Raw genomic sequence first — 21430 nt, forward strand, 5'->3', positions numbered from 1 at the left:
CTTCTGCCTGCCCTTGGTCCTCATTCCTCGTTGTATCTGCCTCAGTCATCACTCCTGGTAGAGTGTTCCAGACTCCTACCACTGTGTAAAAAGAACTTTCCCCTTACATTTCTTTTGAACTTTCCCCCTCTCACCTTAAATGTATGCCCCCGAGCATTAGGCATTTCAACTGTGGGAAAAAAACTCTGACCTTCAACCCTACCTAGGCATCTCAATTTTATTGACTTCTACCAAATTTCATGTCAGCCTTTGTTGCTCCAGAGGAAACAAACAGTTTTTCTAGCCTTCTCCTGATAGTTCATAAACCCTCTCCAAAGCCTCCACACCTTTCCTGTAATGTAATCTGAACCAAACGCAATACGCAGCAAATTTCTTTCCCTAAGGACCGTTAGTGAACCAGATGTGGCCTAACCACATTCTTATAAAGCTGCAACATGACATCCTGACTCTCATACTCAATTTCCCTGACCCATAAAGGCAAGTAAGCCATATGCCTCCTTTACCACTGTACCAACTGGTGTGGCCACTTTCAGGGAGCTATGGACTTGAACCCCAAGATTCCACTGACCACTATGCTGTTCAGGGTCCTGCCGTTAACTATACACTTTTCCTTAACATTTGACCTCCCAAAGTGCAGCACTTTACACTTACCTGGATTAAACTCAATTTGTCATTTCACTGCCCATATCTGCAACCGATCGACATCCCACTGCATCCTTTGACAACCTTCTACACTCTCCACAACTCCACTGATCTGTGTCATCTGCAAACTGACTAACTCACCCATCTACATTTTCATTCAAGTCATTTATAAATATCACAAACAGCAGAGATCCCAATATGGATCCCTGCGGTACACCCCCTTCCGCCACCACCCTCTGCCATCTATGGGCAAGGCAATTCCGAATCCAAGCAGCCAAGTTACTGAGGATCTGATGCACCTTAACCTTCTGAGGGACCTGGTCGAAAGCCTTACTAAAATCCACACAGACAACAGCTACATAGCTCATCTTCATCACCTTCTTGAAAAATTCAATCAAGTCTTATCTTTAAAGTAAGGGCACCTGCGCTAGACTCTCCCACAAAGTGAAATACCCTCTCCGCATCTTCCTTGTCAAGGCCCATCAGGATCTTTTATGTTTCAATCAAGTCACCTCTAAATGTTCTAAACTCCAACAGACACAGTGTCTGACATATCCTCAAGAGACAATGTGACCATTCCAGGTATTAGGCTAGTAAACCTTTTTTGAACTCTTCCATTCATCCTTTCATTACTGCAGGCAGTGAATTTCAGACACCTCAACACACTCTGGTTGAAAAGGTTTCCTTACCTCTCCTCCAATCTTTCTATCAATCATCCCCAGGTCACTGACTTCTCTTGCTGAGACAAATACATTCTTCTTGTTTCAGACCTTTCATAATTTTGTAAACCTCAAGCAAATCTCCCCCCAGCCTCCTCTGCTACAAGAAAGTCAAAAGTCAAAAGTCACACATCACCAGGTTATAGTCCAACTGGTTTATTGGAAATCATACGCTTTCAGAGTACAGCTCCTTTGTCACTTCACCTGTTGTGTAACTTCTGACCTTGTTCACCCCAGTTCAACACTGACACCTCCATATCTCGTTGGAAGAACAACACTGGTCTATTCGATCTTCCCTCAAAGCTGCAATTTCCAGTTCATAGATCATTCTTGGTACCCACACCAGTGCAAATGCATAACTGCCTATAATGAGGTGACCAGAACAGCATACAAGACTCAAAATATGGACTAATTAATGCCTTATACATTCCAGCATAACCTCCCTCCTCCTCCTTACATGGGAATAATGATGCTATTGAACGCTGGAGTAGGTTCAAAGGACCGAATGGCCTCTATTACTCCGTGCTTCTATACGTTTCTGAATACCTCAACTGACGCATCTACCTGTCATTCTACTTTAACGGATCTGTGAACATTGACTCCAGTATCAGAAGTGAGGATGTATGATGATGATGGATTATCTGAGGAATTATGCAACCAGTCTATACCTGCTTGACACCATTCAGGACAATACAGCCATTTTATCAGAACTCCATCCAACTCAAACATTTATTCTCTCCACTAACCAATGCTCAGGTACCACCACCAAGGTGCACTGCAATGACTCACCAAGGTTCCTCCAGCAGCACCTTCCAAACCCATAACCTCTACCAACTGCAAGGATAAGGACAGTAGACATAACTTGGCAATTGTGTTGCCCCCTATGTTCCAAGTCATGCAACACCCTGATTTGGAATTATGGCTGCGCCTTCACTATTGGTTGGTCAAAATCCTGGGATGGGCAATAAAGGACAGCAACCACCCCATGAATGAGTTGGAAGAAGAAATTCAGATAAAGCCTTTGTATTTTCAATGGTTGTGCTCCACCGGGTGATGTTCTGATGAAGGGTCTAGGCCCGAAACGTCAGCTTTTGTGCTCCTGAGATGCTGCTGGGCCTGCTGTGTTCATCCAGCCTCATATTTTATTATCTTGGATACTTGAGCTGTACAGGTTTGCAATGAAAAATACAGGGAGCACAGTGTTTACAGAATAACCTCACTGGCTTTCTGCACCATAAGTTGTACCGCATACTTCCAATTGCTACATTCATGGCCCTATTTCATTTAAAATCATAGAGATATACAGCACAGAAACTGACCCTTCAGTCTACTCATCCATGCTGACCAGATATCCTAAATTAATCCGGGCCCATTTGTCAGCATTTTGTCTGTATTCCTCTAAACCCTTCCAATTCATGTACCCATCCAGATGCCTTTTAAATGTTGTATTTGTACCAAGCTCCACCGCTTCCACTGGCAGCTCATTCCATACACGCACCACCCACTGAGTGAAAAAGTTGCCCATCGTGTCCCTTTTAAATCTTGCCCCTCTCACAATAAACCTAGACTCCCCCAACCCAGGGAAAAGACTTTGTCTACTTAATATCCATGCTCCTCATGATTTTATAAACCTCTACAAGGTCTCCCTTCAGCCTCTGACACTCCAGCGAAAATAGCCCCAGTCTATTCAGCCTCTCCCTGTAGCTCAAACCCTCAGTAACCCTGGCAACTTCCTCATAAATCTTTTCTGAACCCTTTCGAGTTTCACAATATCCTTCCCAGAGTAGGGAGACCAGAAGTGATTGTAGTATTCCAACAATGGCCTAACCAAAGACCTGTACAGCCGCAACATGACCTCTCAACTCCTCTCCACAATGAAGTGACCAATAAAGGCAAACATACCAAATGCTTTCTCCACTATTCTATTTACCTGCAACTCTACTTTCAAGTAATTGTGAACCTGCACTCCGAGATCACTTTGTTCAATGACACTCCCCAGGACCTTACCATTAAGTGCATAAGTCCTGCCCTGGTTTACCTTTCCGAAATGCAGCACCTCATATTTATCGAAATTAAACTCAATCTGCCACCCCTCAGCCTACTGGCCCACCTGATCACGATCCCATTGTACTCCAAGGTAATCTTCTTTGCTGTCTACTACAGATCAAATTTTGGTGTCAGCTGCAGACTTATTAACCATACCTTCGATGTTCACACCCAAGTCATTTATAAGAATGACAAAAATAAGCATGATCAAACCAGTCTACCACGAGGAACCTTGTCAAACACCTTACTGAAGTCCATGTAGATCACATCCACTGCTCTGCCCTCGATCCTCTTCATTACTTCTTCAAAAAACACAATTAAGTTATGAGACAATTTCCCATGCACATTGTTAACTATTCCTAATCAGTCGCTGCCCTTCCTGTCCCTCAGGATTGTCTCCAACAACTGCCCAGCACCATGTATGAGTTTTACAATGCAACAGAATGGCAAGTATGATGACCAGGCTGCACAGCTCCCCTACACAGGAATTAGGAGCAGAAGGATACCATTTGGTTCCTTAAACCTACTCTAGCATAGTGAACATTGCTGGAAATCCCAGTATGAGGTTCAGATAATAAGACTCCTATAAGTCCAACACTTTGCTGATACTCAAAATTTAGACTAAGACATCAGGAACAGCCACACAAAGCATTTTTCCGCACCCTCCCCCAGTCACCATTTTGCAATCTGGACTGAACACCTCCAGGAAGAAGGGGAAGGGAGAGCAAGATCACAGAAGGTTGCACAAGGAACTGAGTTAACAGGACAGTCTGGAAAACAAGTAGCCTTTCACTTACTGTTTGTGTGCTTACATCCACCACAAAGGAGGCTGTGTCATGCTGTGTCTTTGGGAGTTCATTGAGAAAGGCTACAACATTTAATCTGGTGTGTTTCAGCAACTTTGCCCGAAGTGCTACAAGCAAAACAAAGAGAGGGGAACAAATAATTAAAATCAATTATACCCAAAGACGAGACTCCAGCAGGAATTACTGAAAACACATACTAGCTCTTAACTAATGAAGGCCAAGTACTGTGCCCCCAAGGTTAATTGTTGTAGATCAATGTAAACGGGGTCCTGTCATGTTCTCTGCTCGTGCCACTGATGACAATGAATGCAATCACAAGGACATGGAAACATTTTGCGGAAAGAACAATTCCCACTGCCCTCAAGCACCTTTGTGATTCAATGCATGGCTTTTAAAGAGAGTCTTCCTGGTTGTCTTCTCATACCTTAACATATTGACATACCCGGTGTGGAAAACTCAGTTTTGGGAGAGTGTCACTAATTTCCGTAACTATGTTCCTTAGCTCAAACGTCTTACACGAGTGAAACATCTTGACATCTATGCTGTTAAGCAACTTCAGGATCGTGTATGTTTCATTAATTCTTCAAAACTCTAATGCAATAGACCTAACCTGTTTAGCCATTCTTGAAAAATCAATTTCAGGAAACAGCCTAATGAATCTCTTTTAAACAGCCTCCAGCATACCCTTGCTTTAAAATGGGGACCAAAACTGTACACTCTTGTCTGGATGCAGCCTCACCGACACCCTGTACATTTGTAACAAGACTTCCCTACTATCAAATTCCAAGCCCCTCATAATGAAGCCTGAAATTTTATTTACATTCTCAACTCCTTGCTGCACTTGCACGCTAATATTTTATATTTCTTGCACAAGAACACATTCCACTGCACTGCATTTTTTGGAATCTCTATTTAAATAGCAATCTGCCTTTTGATTCTTCCGAATAAAGTCCATTAGCATTATGGACTATCTACTTAAATGCCTGCCACTGACTTCCCCTTTTGCTTATTTTCCAAGCTTGCTTTAGACAACTTTCTTCATGCTTCTCCAATTGCCCTAAGTGGAGGGCATTGAGTCGATCTTCCTGAATATTAATTTAAGGCTGTGTTAGTAGGTTTAAAATAGTCAGCTGCTGGGTAGGTTCTGCAGTGTACTGCTATAAGAAACAATTCCAGATGCACTCTACAAATTTGTTGTCCATCATACCCCTGCCTGTCTAAACCTGTACTGATATTTAAACATGATCTTCAGGGAGGCTACTCAACCCTGACTCAAACCCTAATATTGCTACGTAATATATTTAAGTCTAATTCAGAATACTCTACAAGGTTTTTATTTCTGGAAAGGGTAGTGGTACTACAATTTAAAATGATTGCGACAAAGCAAAAGCAACCTACTGGTGTTTGAGTGGTTTGCGGCACGGATGGGACAGCTGAAGCTTTGTGATGTGAGGCCTCAAGCTGAATTCTCCATAGTCAATGAAGCCAGCACAGCCAAGGGTCATTGGGCACTTTGCTCAGATGCAGTTCAAAAGACGTCTGCTACTCCTGTATAATTCCCATCCAATAACACAATCAGGTTTATATAGCTCATCTATTCTCTTCACAACTGTACTCTGGTAACCTGGCTGGATTTGTTCCCTCCACCTTACCCTTTCATCTTGAGAATCTCCTTCTTCAACAATTTCTGGCAAGGAAATTTCTATGAGCACGTTCTCAAGACGTCTTTTCCTTAACTGCTCTACCTTCTTCTACTCTCTGCCCCTCTAAAAACTTCTAATCCCTCTTCCCACCAAAGCCAAACTGGGCTAGCCTTTAGCTTCTTACACCAGTTTCCTACCCAAGGGATCAGCAAGCATAAAACTTCGGAACTTTCTACCCTGTATAACTCAAGGGAGGAAGTGCAGGGTTTAAAACAGCTACATTAAAGGATAAGTAATGCAGTAATAAGACACATAGTCTGCACAGTCTGATGCTGCATCCCTAGGTCTGTATGGAACTAGCTGATCCTATTCGGGGCTGTGACCATGGGCCTCAAAGCTCCACAGGTAGATAGAGAGAACACAACACTGGAGTCTTCATTTCTCATTATTGTCAGAGATTCGGAGTGTGTGGATACTACGCAAAGATCACAATACCCCAACAGCAGAAGAACATACATGAAAAATCAGCCTCTCCAGCAAAGTTCCACATAGCTGGAATAAAAGGCAATCCTGAGTCAGCAGTTTCCAGATAGCCCAGAGCAAAGACAAAATAAAAACTTGAGCCTTTTTCAACATTTCTCTTATCAGAGGGCAGATTATTTTATCACAGGTAGAAAAGACAGATAAGATTGCAATTAACAGAGTACAAATATATCCTGTAAGGCATGGATTCCAGCAAAAACGATGCAACATCTCAAAAAGTACATAGAGCCTGGGTTTGGAAAGTGGTGTGATATGTTATTATGAAATCCAGCAGGTACAAGTGCATGGATGTGTTATAGGACAGGATTGTACTGAACTTTATCATCCGCTTAAATAAAAGCCAAAAGAACCATGGATGCTGTAAATCAGGAACAGTTCTGAGGAAGGGTCACCAGACCTGAAACATTAACTCTGATTTCTCTTCACAGATGCTGCCAGACCTGTTGAGCTTTTCCAGCAACTTCTGTTTTTGTTGCTTATCACCTGCTTCCCTGATCATCTGAGTGCTTTGAAGCTAAATGACTCATCTAAAAAAAATCAAACATTGAAAGACAACCCGATGCAAAGTTGACCTTCAGTACTTTTGTTTGTGACTCTACTCACCATATGGTCAATTGCAAGAGTCTAAACCAGAACTTTCACCCAAATCAGAAGCTAACCTGTTCAAAAGAAACTACCTTGTTCGTGTCTGGTCCTAAAGGAATTTTCCATCATTTCAAAAAAACTGCAAAGCAAAATGGATTCAAATATCTTCTGACTTTTGATTGACTTGTGTTTCACTTTGCATAGCAACAGTGTTTTTCTTAAACAGAGACTGCTACATAGGAACCAAAAATCAAATTGCACTTCACTTACTTGGGTCCTTCAGTCTCCTCACGTTCCTACTCTCCTTGAAATACTCTCCCAGGCTGCTCCTGTTTGGACACAACACCATTATTTTCAGGACAGCGAGGAAGTACAACTTCTGCAGGATCAGGTAATAGCTGCCCCTAATTCTTACCTTTACAACACCACAGTATGAATTTAAAGAAGAATGACAAATCATTTTAAACAAATCATAGCCAGTACTTCACTGATGAACTCTCGCATTCTCCTTTTAGCTCTATTTGCCACGATAACGTATATTAGGGGTAATGAATATTTTCCATCTGATCAAAGGGGCTGCTTCTCACCCATCCACAATGTCTGCTTTAAATGCCTCCTCCAAACAGTATTTGCCTGACGTAGGTAAATGTTACTGTTCCCACATCCAGTCAACAGAATTCTCACAATGCTTCCAGTGCCGCTCGGAAAGAACAGTGCTCATTGCTGTAAACAGGGCGTGATCAAGCACAGAAGGATACATTCCTTCCTTCCCTTCCCCTATCAAGAGGAGGGACATGTCTCCCTTTCCAGGGGATGTCAGAGGGTATGTGGAAGGTGTAGGTGTGAGAAAGCCTGTGTGTGGGGTGTAGGGGGTGCATGGGGAAGGTAGCACATGTGGATGTGTGTGGGGGTGTGTGACAAAGTATGTATATGTGTTTGTGGGATGAATGTGCAAGTGTACACGTGTGTTTGGGGAGCATGGCCGGGGTGGGGGGGGGGGGGGCATGTGGGAGCACAGACCATGTGTATCAGTGAGAGACCAGGGGAAGTTGCATGTGTATAACGTGCCGGTGTGTAGGCTGCGTATGAACCAGCTTCTACTTGTGTGCTTGAAGACAGCTGTACACCACTCTTGGTGGAAAGCGGTTTGCCTGAAGGTTACAAACCTGGCAGGGTTCTGTGGAGAAAATGGAATACTGAGCGAGCAGCAAGCCGTATCATGGTAGGCATCCAGCAGTCCCTGCCTGTCTGTTGAATCATAAACTGAATAGTACCTGCAAAAGGAAGAAAAACAACGTCAGGGAGTGGGAACAAAGGGCTTTCTGTTGGTGAGTCAGCTTGGTTTGGGTTACTGAAGTCTGTTTAGGAATGAAGCCATGGGCCTGTGTTATCCCAAAGCAACACTTGACAGTTCACACTAGCTGCTGTCTCACTCATTCCTTGGTCTAAAATGGAGGTGCTAAATGAATGAGAGTCAAGAGGCAGCCTTGTCTGCAGTCTCCTTTGTCTTCAACACAAGTGCCTAGTTTTGATAGACATTTAATCAGATATATCAACTCTAAAGATACATAAATCCAGAAATCATTTTAGGGAAAACATTTCTTCTTCTGGGACTCTCATATTTCTGCTCCACAAGACGAGGGTGAGATGGAGGTGCTGATGTTGGACTGGGGTAGACAACGTCAGAAGTCACAACAGAAACAACAGGGTTTATTTGAAATCACAAACTTTTGGAGTGTAGCCCCTTTGTCAGGTGAAATGAAGGGACTGCGCTCCAAAAGCTTGGGATTTCAAGTCAACCTGTTGGACTATAACCTGGTGTCATGTGACTTCTGACTTCATCCACCCCCCAGACCGACACTGGCACCTCCACAGCATGGCTACCATTGACACAAGTTGCTGTATCAAAGTGGCTCAGACCTTTGTTTTGCTGGTGGTTGCTCAGTAATTCTCCAGATTCCAAACCTATGTTTAACTGCTGTATTCAGCATCCGTGTCTTGCTTTCTGTTTTCCTTTAGGAACAGCAGTAGGCCATTCAGCCCTTCAAGGCTGTTCCACCATTCCATACACTGTTGCCTGTGGTCCATATCCCTCATAACCTTTACTTTACAAAAATACAGCTGTCTCAGATTTAAAATTAACAACTCATCTCACATCCAGTGATGCTTGTGGAAGAGTTCCAAACATCTACGACTCTTTGTGTACAAGAACTTCCTAACATCTCTCCTGAACACTCTGGCCTGAATTCTCAGACTATGCTTCTAGATCTAAAATGCCCAACCAGTGGAAATAGTTTATCTATCCTGTCTTTTCTTGGTCAAAAGAAGCACAAGTGCTATTCCCCTAGCTTTGGACATGACTTACAAGTGTCCAGCTCCTTCAACATTGTGAACTATCACACAAGTGTCTCTTTACAAGCATACTGTAAAACATGATCTGACACTACGCCACATAAGGAGATAAAAGGACAGGGAACAAGTTTGATCAGAGATGGGTTTAAAGGAACGTTCTAAAGACGGTTGCAAATATCCAAAGTCAGAGGTAAACAGGCAAAGAGACGGAGAGGTTTCAGGTAGACATTTCAAAGCTCGCAGCAAAGGCATGGCTGCTAAAGATGGTGCAATTAAACTCAGAGTTACAACTGTTGCCAGGAGTAAGAGTGCAGAGATCTTGGAGGAACTTTCAGAGATATAGAAAGGGAAAGGCCATGGAGGGAATTTGAAGATCAGGGCGCATACTTTAAAATCCAGGCATTGCCAGACTGGGAGCCAATTTAGTCAAGATGACTGTAGGCCTGATGGGTGAAAAGGACTCGGACGAATCAGGTCGTTGCCTGGGACAAGCTCAAGTCTTTGAAGCCTGGCAGGCAGAGGTCAAGGGAAAATTGGAATTGTCAAGTCTAGAAGCAACCAAGGCACAGATGCACTCCTTTAGCAGTATAAGTAATGAATTAGGGCAAAACCTGACCCTGTTACGCGGAAGCTAACAGTGACTGGGCAAAACATGACCAACATACTTTGGTGGTAATATTTACCACTGGAAATTAGAGCACAGACTTTTAGTTCAAAAGCTTTAGCTGAAAGAGGAAAACCTCCATGTACAAGCCATGCTGGTTCATCAACACCCAGAGAACATCATAAGAATGAAATCTGATGGACAAACAGAAGACAGAACAAAAGATCATGGAATGACAAAGCACCCGTAGAACAGAATTACAAACCTTTGTTGTTTGTAATTTTAGATTTCTCTTTTTTTTCCAAAGTCACATTTTCTCTTGCTTTTGGTTAAATTGCTTCCAAGAACAAACTGAGAATGGAAGAATGTGCTGGGTTACGGTGAACAGGTGAAAGAATGGCACAAAGTGACAAGCTCAGGCAGAAAACTGCTCTCAGACACAATGAATGAAAGGACTCCACTTGCAATTCTGGGTTTCATTACAAATTTTAAATGGACCATTCCATCCAGTTCAAATCTGGGATTCACTGTTATAAAACAAAAGACAGCCTGCAATTGGTTGAAAGGACAGAATTATAAATATATTTGACAAAAATTGTTTTTAAAAAAGTTTCTATTTCTTTATGCATAAAGTTTGACACATACATATCTGACTGTTCAGGTACTTACTGTTGTATGAATCGTGACACAAGCACTTTGATTTCATCTGTACCGAAGTAACTAGCCTGTTAGAGGAAAACACATAGCATGTTAAAGTCTATATCCACACCTTACCTAGCACTAATAATCACCAAGATTCTTGCATGACTTGTTTGAAAGAAAACAACTTTAAACACAGCATGTCATTATTGCAGCATATTCTAAAGTTTGGTGAAGGGCAGTTACTTACAGTGTAGACAAATAAGGTGGTCATGCTTACATACAAATTAGGAGGAATATGAAAAATGAGCCCTTTAGCCTGCTCCAACATTTAATACATTCATGGCTGGTCTGATTATAGCCTCAACTCCATAATCACGTCTGCCCTAGATACCCCTTGTTAGTCAAGAATCAGTTCAATATTTACCTTGAAAATGTTCAATGACTCTACCTCCCTCCGGAAGACTTCCGAAAACTCTCAACCCTCAAAAAATTTCTTATTTCTATCTTAAGTGGGATACCTGTTATTTTAAAACAGTGCCTCCTTGATCTAGTCTTTTCCCTCAGGGACCTGTGTTTCAACAAGACACCTCTCATTCCTCTAAACTCCCTCAGTGTTGTCCCTCTGACAGTCCAGCACTCCCGGAGTATTGTCTCCACACACCTCCAACCCAATAGTACAAAATAAACTTCCTTCAGTCCTGGACTGACATTGTCAGTTTGGATTATACACTTAGGTCTCCAGAATGGGGTTCAAACACACAATGTTCAGAGGGGTAAAAAACAGTACTGACTTAATTAAAATATCATGGTAAATCATTACCCGCTTTTAGCAGCAGAATGGGGAGAATATCAGACAAAATAATTAATAAAACTAGAAGGGCGGCAAGCTGATCTAATTAAATTTAGAGTTCAAAAACGGCTTGAATTCAGAGTGTCTTCCACACCTTTACGATGCTCAAAGCACTTTGCAGTGAATGAAGAACTGATTGTGTAGGAGACAATGCAATAAATTTACACAAAGTAAGCTCCCATAAAAATAATGTTGATGGATAACTACCAGTTGGGAAAAACTCATACACTTCTTCAACTTTTAACGCTGTGCCTTTAAGATCTCAACAGGAAGGCAGTGCTTTAGATTATCACATCTGGTCCAGGACACCTGACAATACAGTGCTCCCTCAGGTGAATGCTAAACCACCTGGATCGATTTGTGCTCAAAAATCTGGAACAGGGTAAGCTCTGGCTTCTCTGAAAATCCAATGCATCTAAACCAGGCACACGGTCAATGCAAGATTGCGGAGATAAACAATATTCAACCACCACTGTAGTAAATCATTTCAATGAACTGTGGTTAAATGTCAAGGTCCCTTATGCAAAGGGTACAAGGGCGAGGGAGTTACAATAAATGCAAATTAAAACTCTAGCTCAGCCACAAATGGAGGAGTGTATTCAATTTAGTTTGGTCTGGTCTAATGCTCACCAGTTATGAATTCAGATTCCACCAGGCTAGCTGAAAGTTTTTAAATTCAATTAATTTAAAGTGAAATAAAATGCACATCTCATTAGAATGATTAGGGGACCACTGCATTATCTCAAGACACCATTTGGTTCAAAGTTCTTTAGAACAGGAAATCTATTGCTTTTACTCAATCTGGCCTGCATGTGACTCCAGTGTGGTTGACTCTCAAGTGTCCTTTGAAACAGCTTGCAAAGCCCCTCAGCTGTAGATCGCTGACCACTAACTGCCCAAGGGAGGCCACAGACAAAAAATGCTGATATGCCAGTGTCCCTCTTATCCAAAACCAAATAACAATAAAAAAATGCAGACATCATACTTTTGGGAAGGATGTTAAGGCTTTCATAAAGGTACAGAATACACCTACCAGAAATACTTCCATGAACAAGAAACTTCAACTACATGGATAGACTGGTGAGGCTGGGGCTGTTCTCCTTGGAGAAGGAGAGGTTGAGGATGAGGATAGAACTTTGATAAATTGAGAGGGGTTTAGACAAAAGAAATGAAGAGAAAATGTGCTCATTGGCAGAGGAGTCTGCAACTGACTTTAATTGACTGGCAAAGGGAGCAAGTGCAGCATGAGTGGAAAAAATCACTTCGTTTATGTGTCGTGAGTGGTTATGAACTGGAAAACACTGTCTGAAAATGTGTTTGAGATCTTAATCAGGGTTAGTCAAGATGCATATGCAGACAGCTCACATGTCCATGACAGGTCAAATTAGTTCCTTTGATGCTGTAATCATTCTATGACAGATGGTTCCTTCACTACAGGAAGCAACCAACTCTTATCTACCCTGTAACGTTTTTTTCATCATTTCGAAGGGTTCTGCCACCTCACCATGCAATCTGTGTTACGTCATTATGATCCTAATGCTCAAAGCTCAAATTTGTCACTGCTCCACTTCAGGTCTGTGAAATACCCTTTCCAAAGCCCTAGATTATAGAATCTAACACAGTACTTCAACTGGGGCATCATGAAATCAGCTTGGCGTTACCACTTGGTCTTTATGTACGCGATCAAATTTGCAATCTCATTCACTTAGGTACCCAGAGGTGTTGTCTTTAACAGGCTCACTGTCTCTAAGCCTGTACCCCTCAGATACCCTCCAATATTCCACAAGAGTTGACTTCAGCAGAAGATAACTGTCTCTATCAAAGCAGCCTATTCACACCATACCTTGCACGAAGGAAGCGTGGTTGGAGTCTCAACATCAAAAGAAATGGGAGGTGGGAGCTCATGGCCATCCTGTAGGTGGAAAATGAGCGAGAATCAGGCGATTGGGAGATAAGCAGTACAATTCAGTACGAGTTATAAATATTCCCTTCCATTCCCAACCCGCCCAAGATTAAACAAAAGGCTTTGATATTGACTTTGTAAAACCAGCTCTATGAAGTCTGTGATCCCACCACTCTTGCATTGAAAGTTGAATTACAGTCCAATATTTGTACATTGAATCAGCCAAGACAAGTGGGAAATATAAATAAAATTACAGTAAATTCAGAGTCCTGTTCTCCCCCACCCTCAACTACTGTACCCGGTTCCTGCAGTATTATAAACACCGTATTAATTTCGAGAAACCAGTGAGTGATGTACTTACCAGTCTGAGTAACTTTGGAAATTTTTCCCTGACAGCACTGTCAAACATTGCAAAGAGGGAGAGAGGTGAAACAAATAAAAGGGAAAAAAAAACGTGAGAAAACTTCCACGGATGCATGAATGAAGAAAGTGGCTCCACAGTCGCCTCCCCACCACCCCATGAGCCTCATACCATCAAAGACAGACTAAAACCAAACCAGCACGATTCTCGAACTTACACTAATCTAGTCAATGTTAAAGGTGGATGCTAAAGTCCGGATAAGTTCCTTTCGTAGCCAAAGGATATTTTCAAAACAATTCCACACCAGGAAAGGAGCCTCAAAAATAGGCAAAATCTGATGGACCCTGCAAAATCTAACGTAGCAAAATCCCAGTATAAAATAGCATGGGAAAGAATGGGGGATGGTGTGAAATTACATCATCAATGCCTCTCGCAGGAAATAATTTACACCAACATGCCTAGTAAATGCTGAACTGAACATGTTGAAAGTAAAATGAAATACAACCAAGAGGTTAACATTATGAATAGTGCTGCCTTTAGAACTGATTTTTCAGGAAGCTCTCTGTTCTGGTGAAATAAAGGTCATGATGTCTTGTGATGAGAGCCTAAATCCACATTCCAAACCTTTTGTCCTGGGCTGGCATTGCGCAACTAGAACACACTCTCATCAATAGCTGCCAACTGTTTGAACAGAATAGTCTGTCAGCAGCAGACCATATAGACAACTCAAATTGGATTACTCTCACATTTGCAATGCGCTCACTACCAGCAGCAATAGACCAACAGTTGTCCTTTCAAGAGATGCTTGGGGTTTGCTGTTTACCACAACAGTTTGTGAAACTGCATAATTCTCTTGAGAATAAAAAGCTGCCATGGGATAATGCATACTTGCATTTGGTTTGTCTTCACACTGGCAGACCACATGTGGTGGTGGTCAGGTTCCATGTTTCATAGGAGTTGGCAGGATCTAGGATGTATTATCAGAAGTGTTTCTGCTGCTTTGGGTCTGCACATCCATCAAAATTATGTAGAGTAACTGTCTTAAATGCATCATGTATAAGATTAGAATATGCTTTAAAGTGCTGGAAAAATCATGCATAAGTTGGTTTTAGGTCAATAATTAAGTCTATTGCAGTTGCAACATTTTTTGTTGGTCTATTTAGCAACACTAAAAACATTTAGATCAGCTAAATGCTGCCAAACAATTTAAAGAAATTGTTGATGTAAATTACTCCTGGAAGCAGGAAGAAAAAGGGGTCTCTATATAGACATACACACACAAACTTTCAGTGCAAAGTGAATTTACCTTTCATATCATTGCACCACATCATCTGCTACTTAATCTCATTAGATTTTCATCTGCATCTGAATATGAGCGCAGCAGACTCACTTCTTTGCAAAGCAAAACAAGTGCCCAAAATAATTAAATTATCCAACCAATTTTAATGACGTGGCATTTTTTTTATAACAACTTGGAGTTATTTCACACTGCATCCAGCAGCTACGTTGAATAGTAGGACACAGGAATTCATTCATTTATTAAATGAGAACACAAACTATCTTGGGAGTCATCAGTTCACATGAATAACAGCAAAGAGAAGTCTCGGATGCATCGGTTTTTTTCTGAGGCTGCACTTCAGGCTTAAGAAGGTCAATTAAAAGCAACATGGCCTTCATTCTCTCGCATATTCAGTTTCCGTTTACTTACCAAGCTAACACTCACCTGCTCAGAGGCAACATTTAACAGGATCAATGTTGGGAAAAGAGATACCAACATTCTGGTTAGTTGGAATTGGGTGGGGAGAAGGGTTAAACCAGTGTGATATCACAGAGGTGCTAGCTATCCACTCCGCCCAAATTATTACTGCACATCAGGAGTGAACAATCAAAAATTAACAATTGGTTGGCAAATCTAGATTTTCAAAAAAACCCACAAAATAGGTCTTATAACTAAGTCTCAAGAGCAACAGAACAAGGAAAAAGCCAGTGAAAGCAAGAAGGATAACAAAGACGAAGGAAGAGAAATTGGGGAAAAACACAAAGTGGATGAGGTAGGATGAGAGTATAATGAAGGGCTGTTGTCCAAAGAACACCTAGTTAAACAACTATTCACATTAAAATTTGTCATATTATATCATAACATCTTAAAATAATTTAAAAATTACTGATGCCTTGTGTCAAATGCTTTGTGATAGGATTCAATGAACTTTTCTTCCTTCCAAAGGTTTGTTCTTAAATTGACTCTGAAAGACATTTCAACATGCCCACAAAATTGGAATTTTACTTTGTCAAAAAGACAGTGAATACAATGTACAGGGTGTGTGATTTTCCTCTCAAGTTGCTTCGTCACCCAAAAACTCTTCAATTAAATTTCCAAGTCAGATGTAAAAACCAGGAATCTGTCAAGGCCACATGACCATAGTCCAGCATTCTGAAGGTCGATGCATGACTGTGTCTGTCTTAGGCTGTTGCTTGCCTGACAAATCTTACCCGTCACTGGCTAACCAGTTTTCTTCATTGACCAACAAATATCTGCATCTTTCACAGATACAAGGACTGACAAGCAATGGTTCAGGTTTTCTTTCTTCTAAATTTGATGCCAAGCAAAGTGCTGCTGCAGACTTGCAACTCAAATTTCATCAGGTAGAGAGCAACTGGCTTATTACTGTGATCAGTGGCTTTTAAGATCATTCGATGCTTTTTAGGAATGCAAGATGTTTGTTGAGAATCTTTTGGGTAAACAAGAGTTTCTTCAGTCTTGAGGCGCATAGCATTTTGCAACCTCTAACCACAGCATAAAAAATACAAATTGACCTGTTGCAAAATTGAACAGGAAGATGTAGTACAACTAGGGGGCCTTTGGACTGTAGTCCCCACATTCTGAGACCCTAAAGGAGAATGATTAAAAATTAATCAATGGTCTTTCACAAAGAGAGTCGGGCCTACAGGTTTTTGGTAAAGCTACCTCAAAACAGAAAACACATTCTTTTTAAAAAGAATAGGTTATTAACAGTTTGCCTATTGGGAAAGATGCTCACTTAGGGCATATACTTATGCATGAAACACGAATACCACATCTACATTAGTGGCTTTGTGAAAAATAATATTGTTATCTCCCAATATTACTGGTATTCCATGAAAAGAAATTAGTGAGAAAATTAGGTTACTTTTAAATAGAAGTAAGGGTAAGAACAATATACTGTCTGCCATTTGAGAGGCTCCCTGTAACAAAACAACAAGGAGTCCTTTCACTGACCTGACATAAGTAGCCTGATCCCGGAAGCTGTCACAGAGAGGGTTCCCATCCAACCACAGCTCTTCCAGCTTGAAGCCTTTTATTTTGTCCAGATCTCTTTCAGATTTGAGCTGTGATAATTGAAAATATTGATGAATTTCTCTAATTCTGATTCTCTGCAAGTCCAAATACCCAATACGTAAAATACAGCAAGTATTATTACTAAATGACTGCATCTCACCTAAAAAAAAGTTAGCGGGAATGAAAAAGTAGTCCTTCAGAAATCTGAAAGAGCCCTCAGCGGAGTAGAGGGGAGGACATATTTCAGCCACAGCTCGTAAAACAATCATAACTAAGCTTCTCACCATTGCTGTAAACAGACACTCACCTCATTTCTGGAAAGATTTAAAATTTTCAAATGAGGTGCTTTGGTAATCAGATCTGCCAGGTCTTCCAGTCGGTAGAGCCGGTTATTGCCCAGGTTGAGTGAGAGCAACTATAAAAACAAGGGGAGGCAGAGATTACAACTGTCAAACAGATGAGAGCAGCAATCCGAATAGGAGGGCTAATGGGCAGAAGATCATTTTATGTTAAGGAAACAATCAGCAGTGGCCTGTTAGTTCTACAAAAGACACTACAGCATTGCTGCGCTCCCTGTTCGCTATGCATTACAGTGTACATAAAGTTATGTAAAACTCCTCTGCAGGATTTTGCTTCAACCTTTTCATTATTACAGAAAATAAGAGCAAAGTATCCCTCCTCCCACAATTTATACCCTGCATACCTCTGGAATGTTCTCCTCTATTATTTTGATGATTGTGCTCATGGAACTCCTCCTGTTTAACACCACTTCAATATTCTGAGAGATGAGGTCTGAACAATCAAACAGTAATTGTTAGGAATCAGAAGCAATAATTACAAATCATTCATGGCCTGTGTGCAATGCTGCATATTGCCGCTCCAATTTTAAGATGGGGGGGGGGGGGCCGGTGACCTTGCTGAGTGCTTCCACAACCTAGGCATTGCATCACCCCTCCACACAACTCTTGATCTGCACTGGGTTAACAGATCTTAACTTCACCACAGAACAGCAATTCATCAAATAGTCCTCAGTTCACAGATGGGGTGTCTTTTTGTTGGGAGGGTGGTTGGGTCTAAGACAGGCAAGCTGGAAGGAAGCATTCTTATCACTTCTGAGCCCACAAATAGTGCTGTAAAGATACCAATCCTTTCGATGAAATAAATAGCCCTAGACTCCAATAGGTGGGTTTTTTGAGCTTGAGAAAACCACTAGGCAAAGTTAAATCTGGAACACAGGGTGTCATTGTAATATTGAAACAAGTAAAGAGTGGCCTGGAAACGAATTGGTTAACCATCTCCATTCAAGGGCAACTAGGGATGGGAAATAAATGCTGCCAGCTGGCGACGCCCAAATCCCATAAAAGAATTTTTTAAACATCTGTCAGATCTGATGTCTTTTTAGTAAGGCAAAATGTCAGAGTGTGTGGGGGGAACGGGGTAAGAGACAAGTAAAACTATTTTTCAAGTGCGCGGTTTCATCTGCAAAAGAACTGCGACTCAAAAAAACGACAGAACTGGGTAAGGAATAGAGGTAAGAGGCAGGAGAAGAAAGTTGGGTAGGTTGCAATGCTATTAATGCCAGGTTTTCTTAATTACCTAAGGCAACTTCAAGTCACCAAACAGATGACAAAAACTTCAAATCCATACCTGGGTCACTACGTATGCTGTTTAGGTCTAGGGCCTGCTGAGATCCATCGTAACGTTTACTCATACACTGCTGCAAATTAAATGGTGATAATTTCAGTGAAACGAAGGTACCCCCTCAGGTATATGAAATGATCATTTGTTGCCTCATCCGAAGTACAGGAACAGCTGAAGCCTTGGCACGTCTGCCATGAACTACCTGCCAGCTCTACTTGAGTTACGAAGTCACGCAAGATGCTTTCCTTTAGAGGAGTAATTCTTGGCTGAGCAACACCAATCCTGCCTCTCTTTTGGCAGACTATTGCATCGTGTAGGAATTAATCTATAATCTAAGATGGTGTTCAGGTAGTGGCGAGGGACAAGACACAGTCAGAGGTATTGTCATTTTTGAGATGCTAAGCCAAGGTCTCATCTGCCCTCTCAAAGTCATCAACAGACACTGTGACATTACCAGTGAACACAGAACAGAACAATATAGCAGAGGAACGGGCACTATGACCCATCACATCCGCACTGACCACAATGCCATTCTAAACTAATTCTGTTTGCAGATGATCCGTATCCCTCTATTCTCTGCCTGTCCGTGTGTCTGTCTCAATACCTCAAACTTTGCTATCGTATCTGCTTCTACCTCTTCCGCTGGCAGCGCATTCCAGACACCTACTATCACGTGAGAAAAATAAACTTGCCTCACATATCTCCTTTAAACTTTCCCCTTCTCACCTCAAACCTATGCCCACTAGCATTTGACATTTCCACCCTGGGACAACTACTGTGCACCCTATCCATGCCCGTGATAATTTGTGAAGGTGAGAATTTTTCCTGATGTAAGCTGATATGCATCTCTCAACCACATACAAATCGAACATCCCTTTGACACAAAATTTTCACAGCCCAATGTCTGACACTCCTGTTTATGCTCAAATCTTAATTGCCACTAACGTCTATAACAACATCACCTCAAAAGTAACATTAATTATGAAGTGATTTGATGGAGTGCAAGATATTATACAAATGCAAACTCTCTTTCTGCAATTTCTCTTGCTTTCTGCTACAACGGATAAGTAAAACTCCTCCTGGTCTTGTCTGTTAAATTTGACCTTCTGTTATTAATTGCATTGAAAATTAAGAATCAAAACAAAAATAGCAATGTCCTCAAATTTTTTCATAAATTTGCATTTATTAGCAACAAGTTGGTCATTTTCCAGTAGGAGCTGAATTGCATTTTTAAATCAAGGTGTGAGAAAGCTGTCCATACCTTTATGTGCTCGATCTCCTCTGATTTGAGCTCATTTGAAACCGAAGGACTAACGATGATGGCCACCTGAAGGAAATCAAAATGTTTGCCTGTAATCAAATTTAAGATTTTGCCAGTCCCGAGAGCTCAAAAATCTGTGTGGCCCTAACTTTAAATAAATTCAATAACGAATTACCCACAACCTTCTTGGGTAGGGAATTCCAAAGATTCACAAACATTTGAGAGAAGAAATGTCTTAATTTCAGCCCTAAATAATCGCCACCTTATCATGAAACAATTTTAGACTCCCCAGTCAGCAGAAATAATTTCTCAGCATCTGCCCAAGCACGTCCCCTTCTGGATTCTCAGGTAGAAAATGGAAAAGACAGCCAACACTTCTCTGTCACAGCTCTGTGCAGTTTGAGGGCAGGACTGGACACAGCTAGGCTGACCTCCCCTGTGGACCAGCTTAGTGAGATCCAATTATCTGGACCTGGTACCCTAGTGGAAATGACCTGATTTCAGGAAGGGTCAGGTTTAAAACAATGACAATTCTTGGGTAGGCCTGCTGCAGATCCAGCAATGGTTAGGACCACTTCAAACAACACAGCAAATTTGTTTTTGTTCCATCAAAAGGGTTTGTTTTTTTAATATGGGGCACATGTTACTGTCAGAAATATATATAGAGACACATACCCGGTATAAATCCTTATCAACAATTCTTCTCGATATCTGTTTTAAAGCATTAGCAGTTGTAGAATCTTCGACATAGAATACTGCCTTATTACCGTCATAGTGAAACTGTGGACAGAAAGATTTCATTACTGTCTTCTATTGATCAAGTGCAAATAAGTCTTGATTTCATGAATGTTGAAGAGAAGGTTGATGAGCACTTGGTAAGACAGCCTTTAATGTGATACTACAAATGTTAGAAGAAATTGGATATCCTCAAGGGCACTGTCGGTCTACCTGGAGACCATGGACTGCAGTGGTTCAAGAAGGCAGCTGAACACCACCTTCTCAAGGGAGTAGCTAGAGATGGGCAACAGATGCTGGCCCAGTCATTGACATCCACATCCCACAAGTGGATTTAAAAAAAAGCTGCCTATTCTTTACAACAGGCAGTGACCATTGGTTGACGTGCCAATCAGCCCTGAGAACTAAAGGCATAATGGCAGCAACTCGCAGAAAGTTATTCAGGATTCCAAGTGACTTTTCATAAACTATCTGGACTGAGTTTAAAATTTCATTCATCCCCTTCCCATTTACAGCTAGAATTGGCAAAATTAAACATCCTTTATATCAGGCTGGGGGTGCGGGTTTAAGACTCAAACAATAATAACAGAATTTTTAAGAATAGGAGCACACCCTTAACCCGACAGCTCAAAGAGAATCCTAGTGGTAGATATTTTCTAACCAACCTGTTCAGAGATATTACTGCACACCTTCTGGAGTAGGTGAAACTTGAAACCAGGTCTCTTGGCTCAGAGGTAAGAACACTATCACTACCTTGAGTAGATGTGTTAAGTGCGGGATG

At 41.4% G+C, this 21430-nt stretch overlaps 1 protein-coding gene across 2 annotated transcripts in view; it reads right to left on the reverse strand.

Moving 5' to 3' along the window:
• LOC125449388 (nuclear RNA export factor 1) overlaps window positions 1–21430 on the reverse strand; it is a 62396-nt gene that overhangs the window by 11022 nt on the left and 29944 nt on the right. For both annotated transcript variants that reach the window (XM_048525151.2, XM_048525150.2), the window contains 12 exons: window positions 20590–20694; window positions 19915–19980; window positions 18660–18729; window positions 17716–17804; window positions 17320–17427; window positions 16953–17062; window positions 13697–13733; window positions 13276–13344; window positions 10610–10665; window positions 8151–8258; window positions 7255–7313; window positions 4205–4320 (listed from right to left, as the gene is read on the reverse strand). In XM_048525151.2, the coding sequence (XP_048381108.1) occupies window positions 4205–4320; window positions 7255–7313; window positions 8151–8258; window positions 10610–10665; window positions 13276–13344; window positions 13697–13733; window positions 16953–17062; window positions 17320–17427; window positions 17716–17804; window positions 18660–18729; window positions 19915–19980; window positions 20590–20694 (993 nt within the window). The remainder of the gene's footprint in view (window positions 1–4204; window positions 4321–7254; window positions 7314–8150; window positions 8259–10609; window positions 10666–13275; window positions 13345–13696; window positions 13734–16952; window positions 17063–17319; window positions 17428–17715; window positions 17805–18659; window positions 18730–19914; window positions 19981–20589; window positions 20695–21430) is intronic.

This window comes from Stegostoma tigrinum, chromosome 42 (genome assembly GCF_030684315.1).
Source record: "Stegostoma tigrinum isolate sSteTig4 chromosome 42, sSteTig4.hap1, whole genome shotgun sequence".
Taxonomy (NCBI): domain Eukaryota; kingdom Metazoa; phylum Chordata; class Chondrichthyes; order Orectolobiformes; family Stegostomatidae; genus Stegostoma; species Stegostoma tigrinum.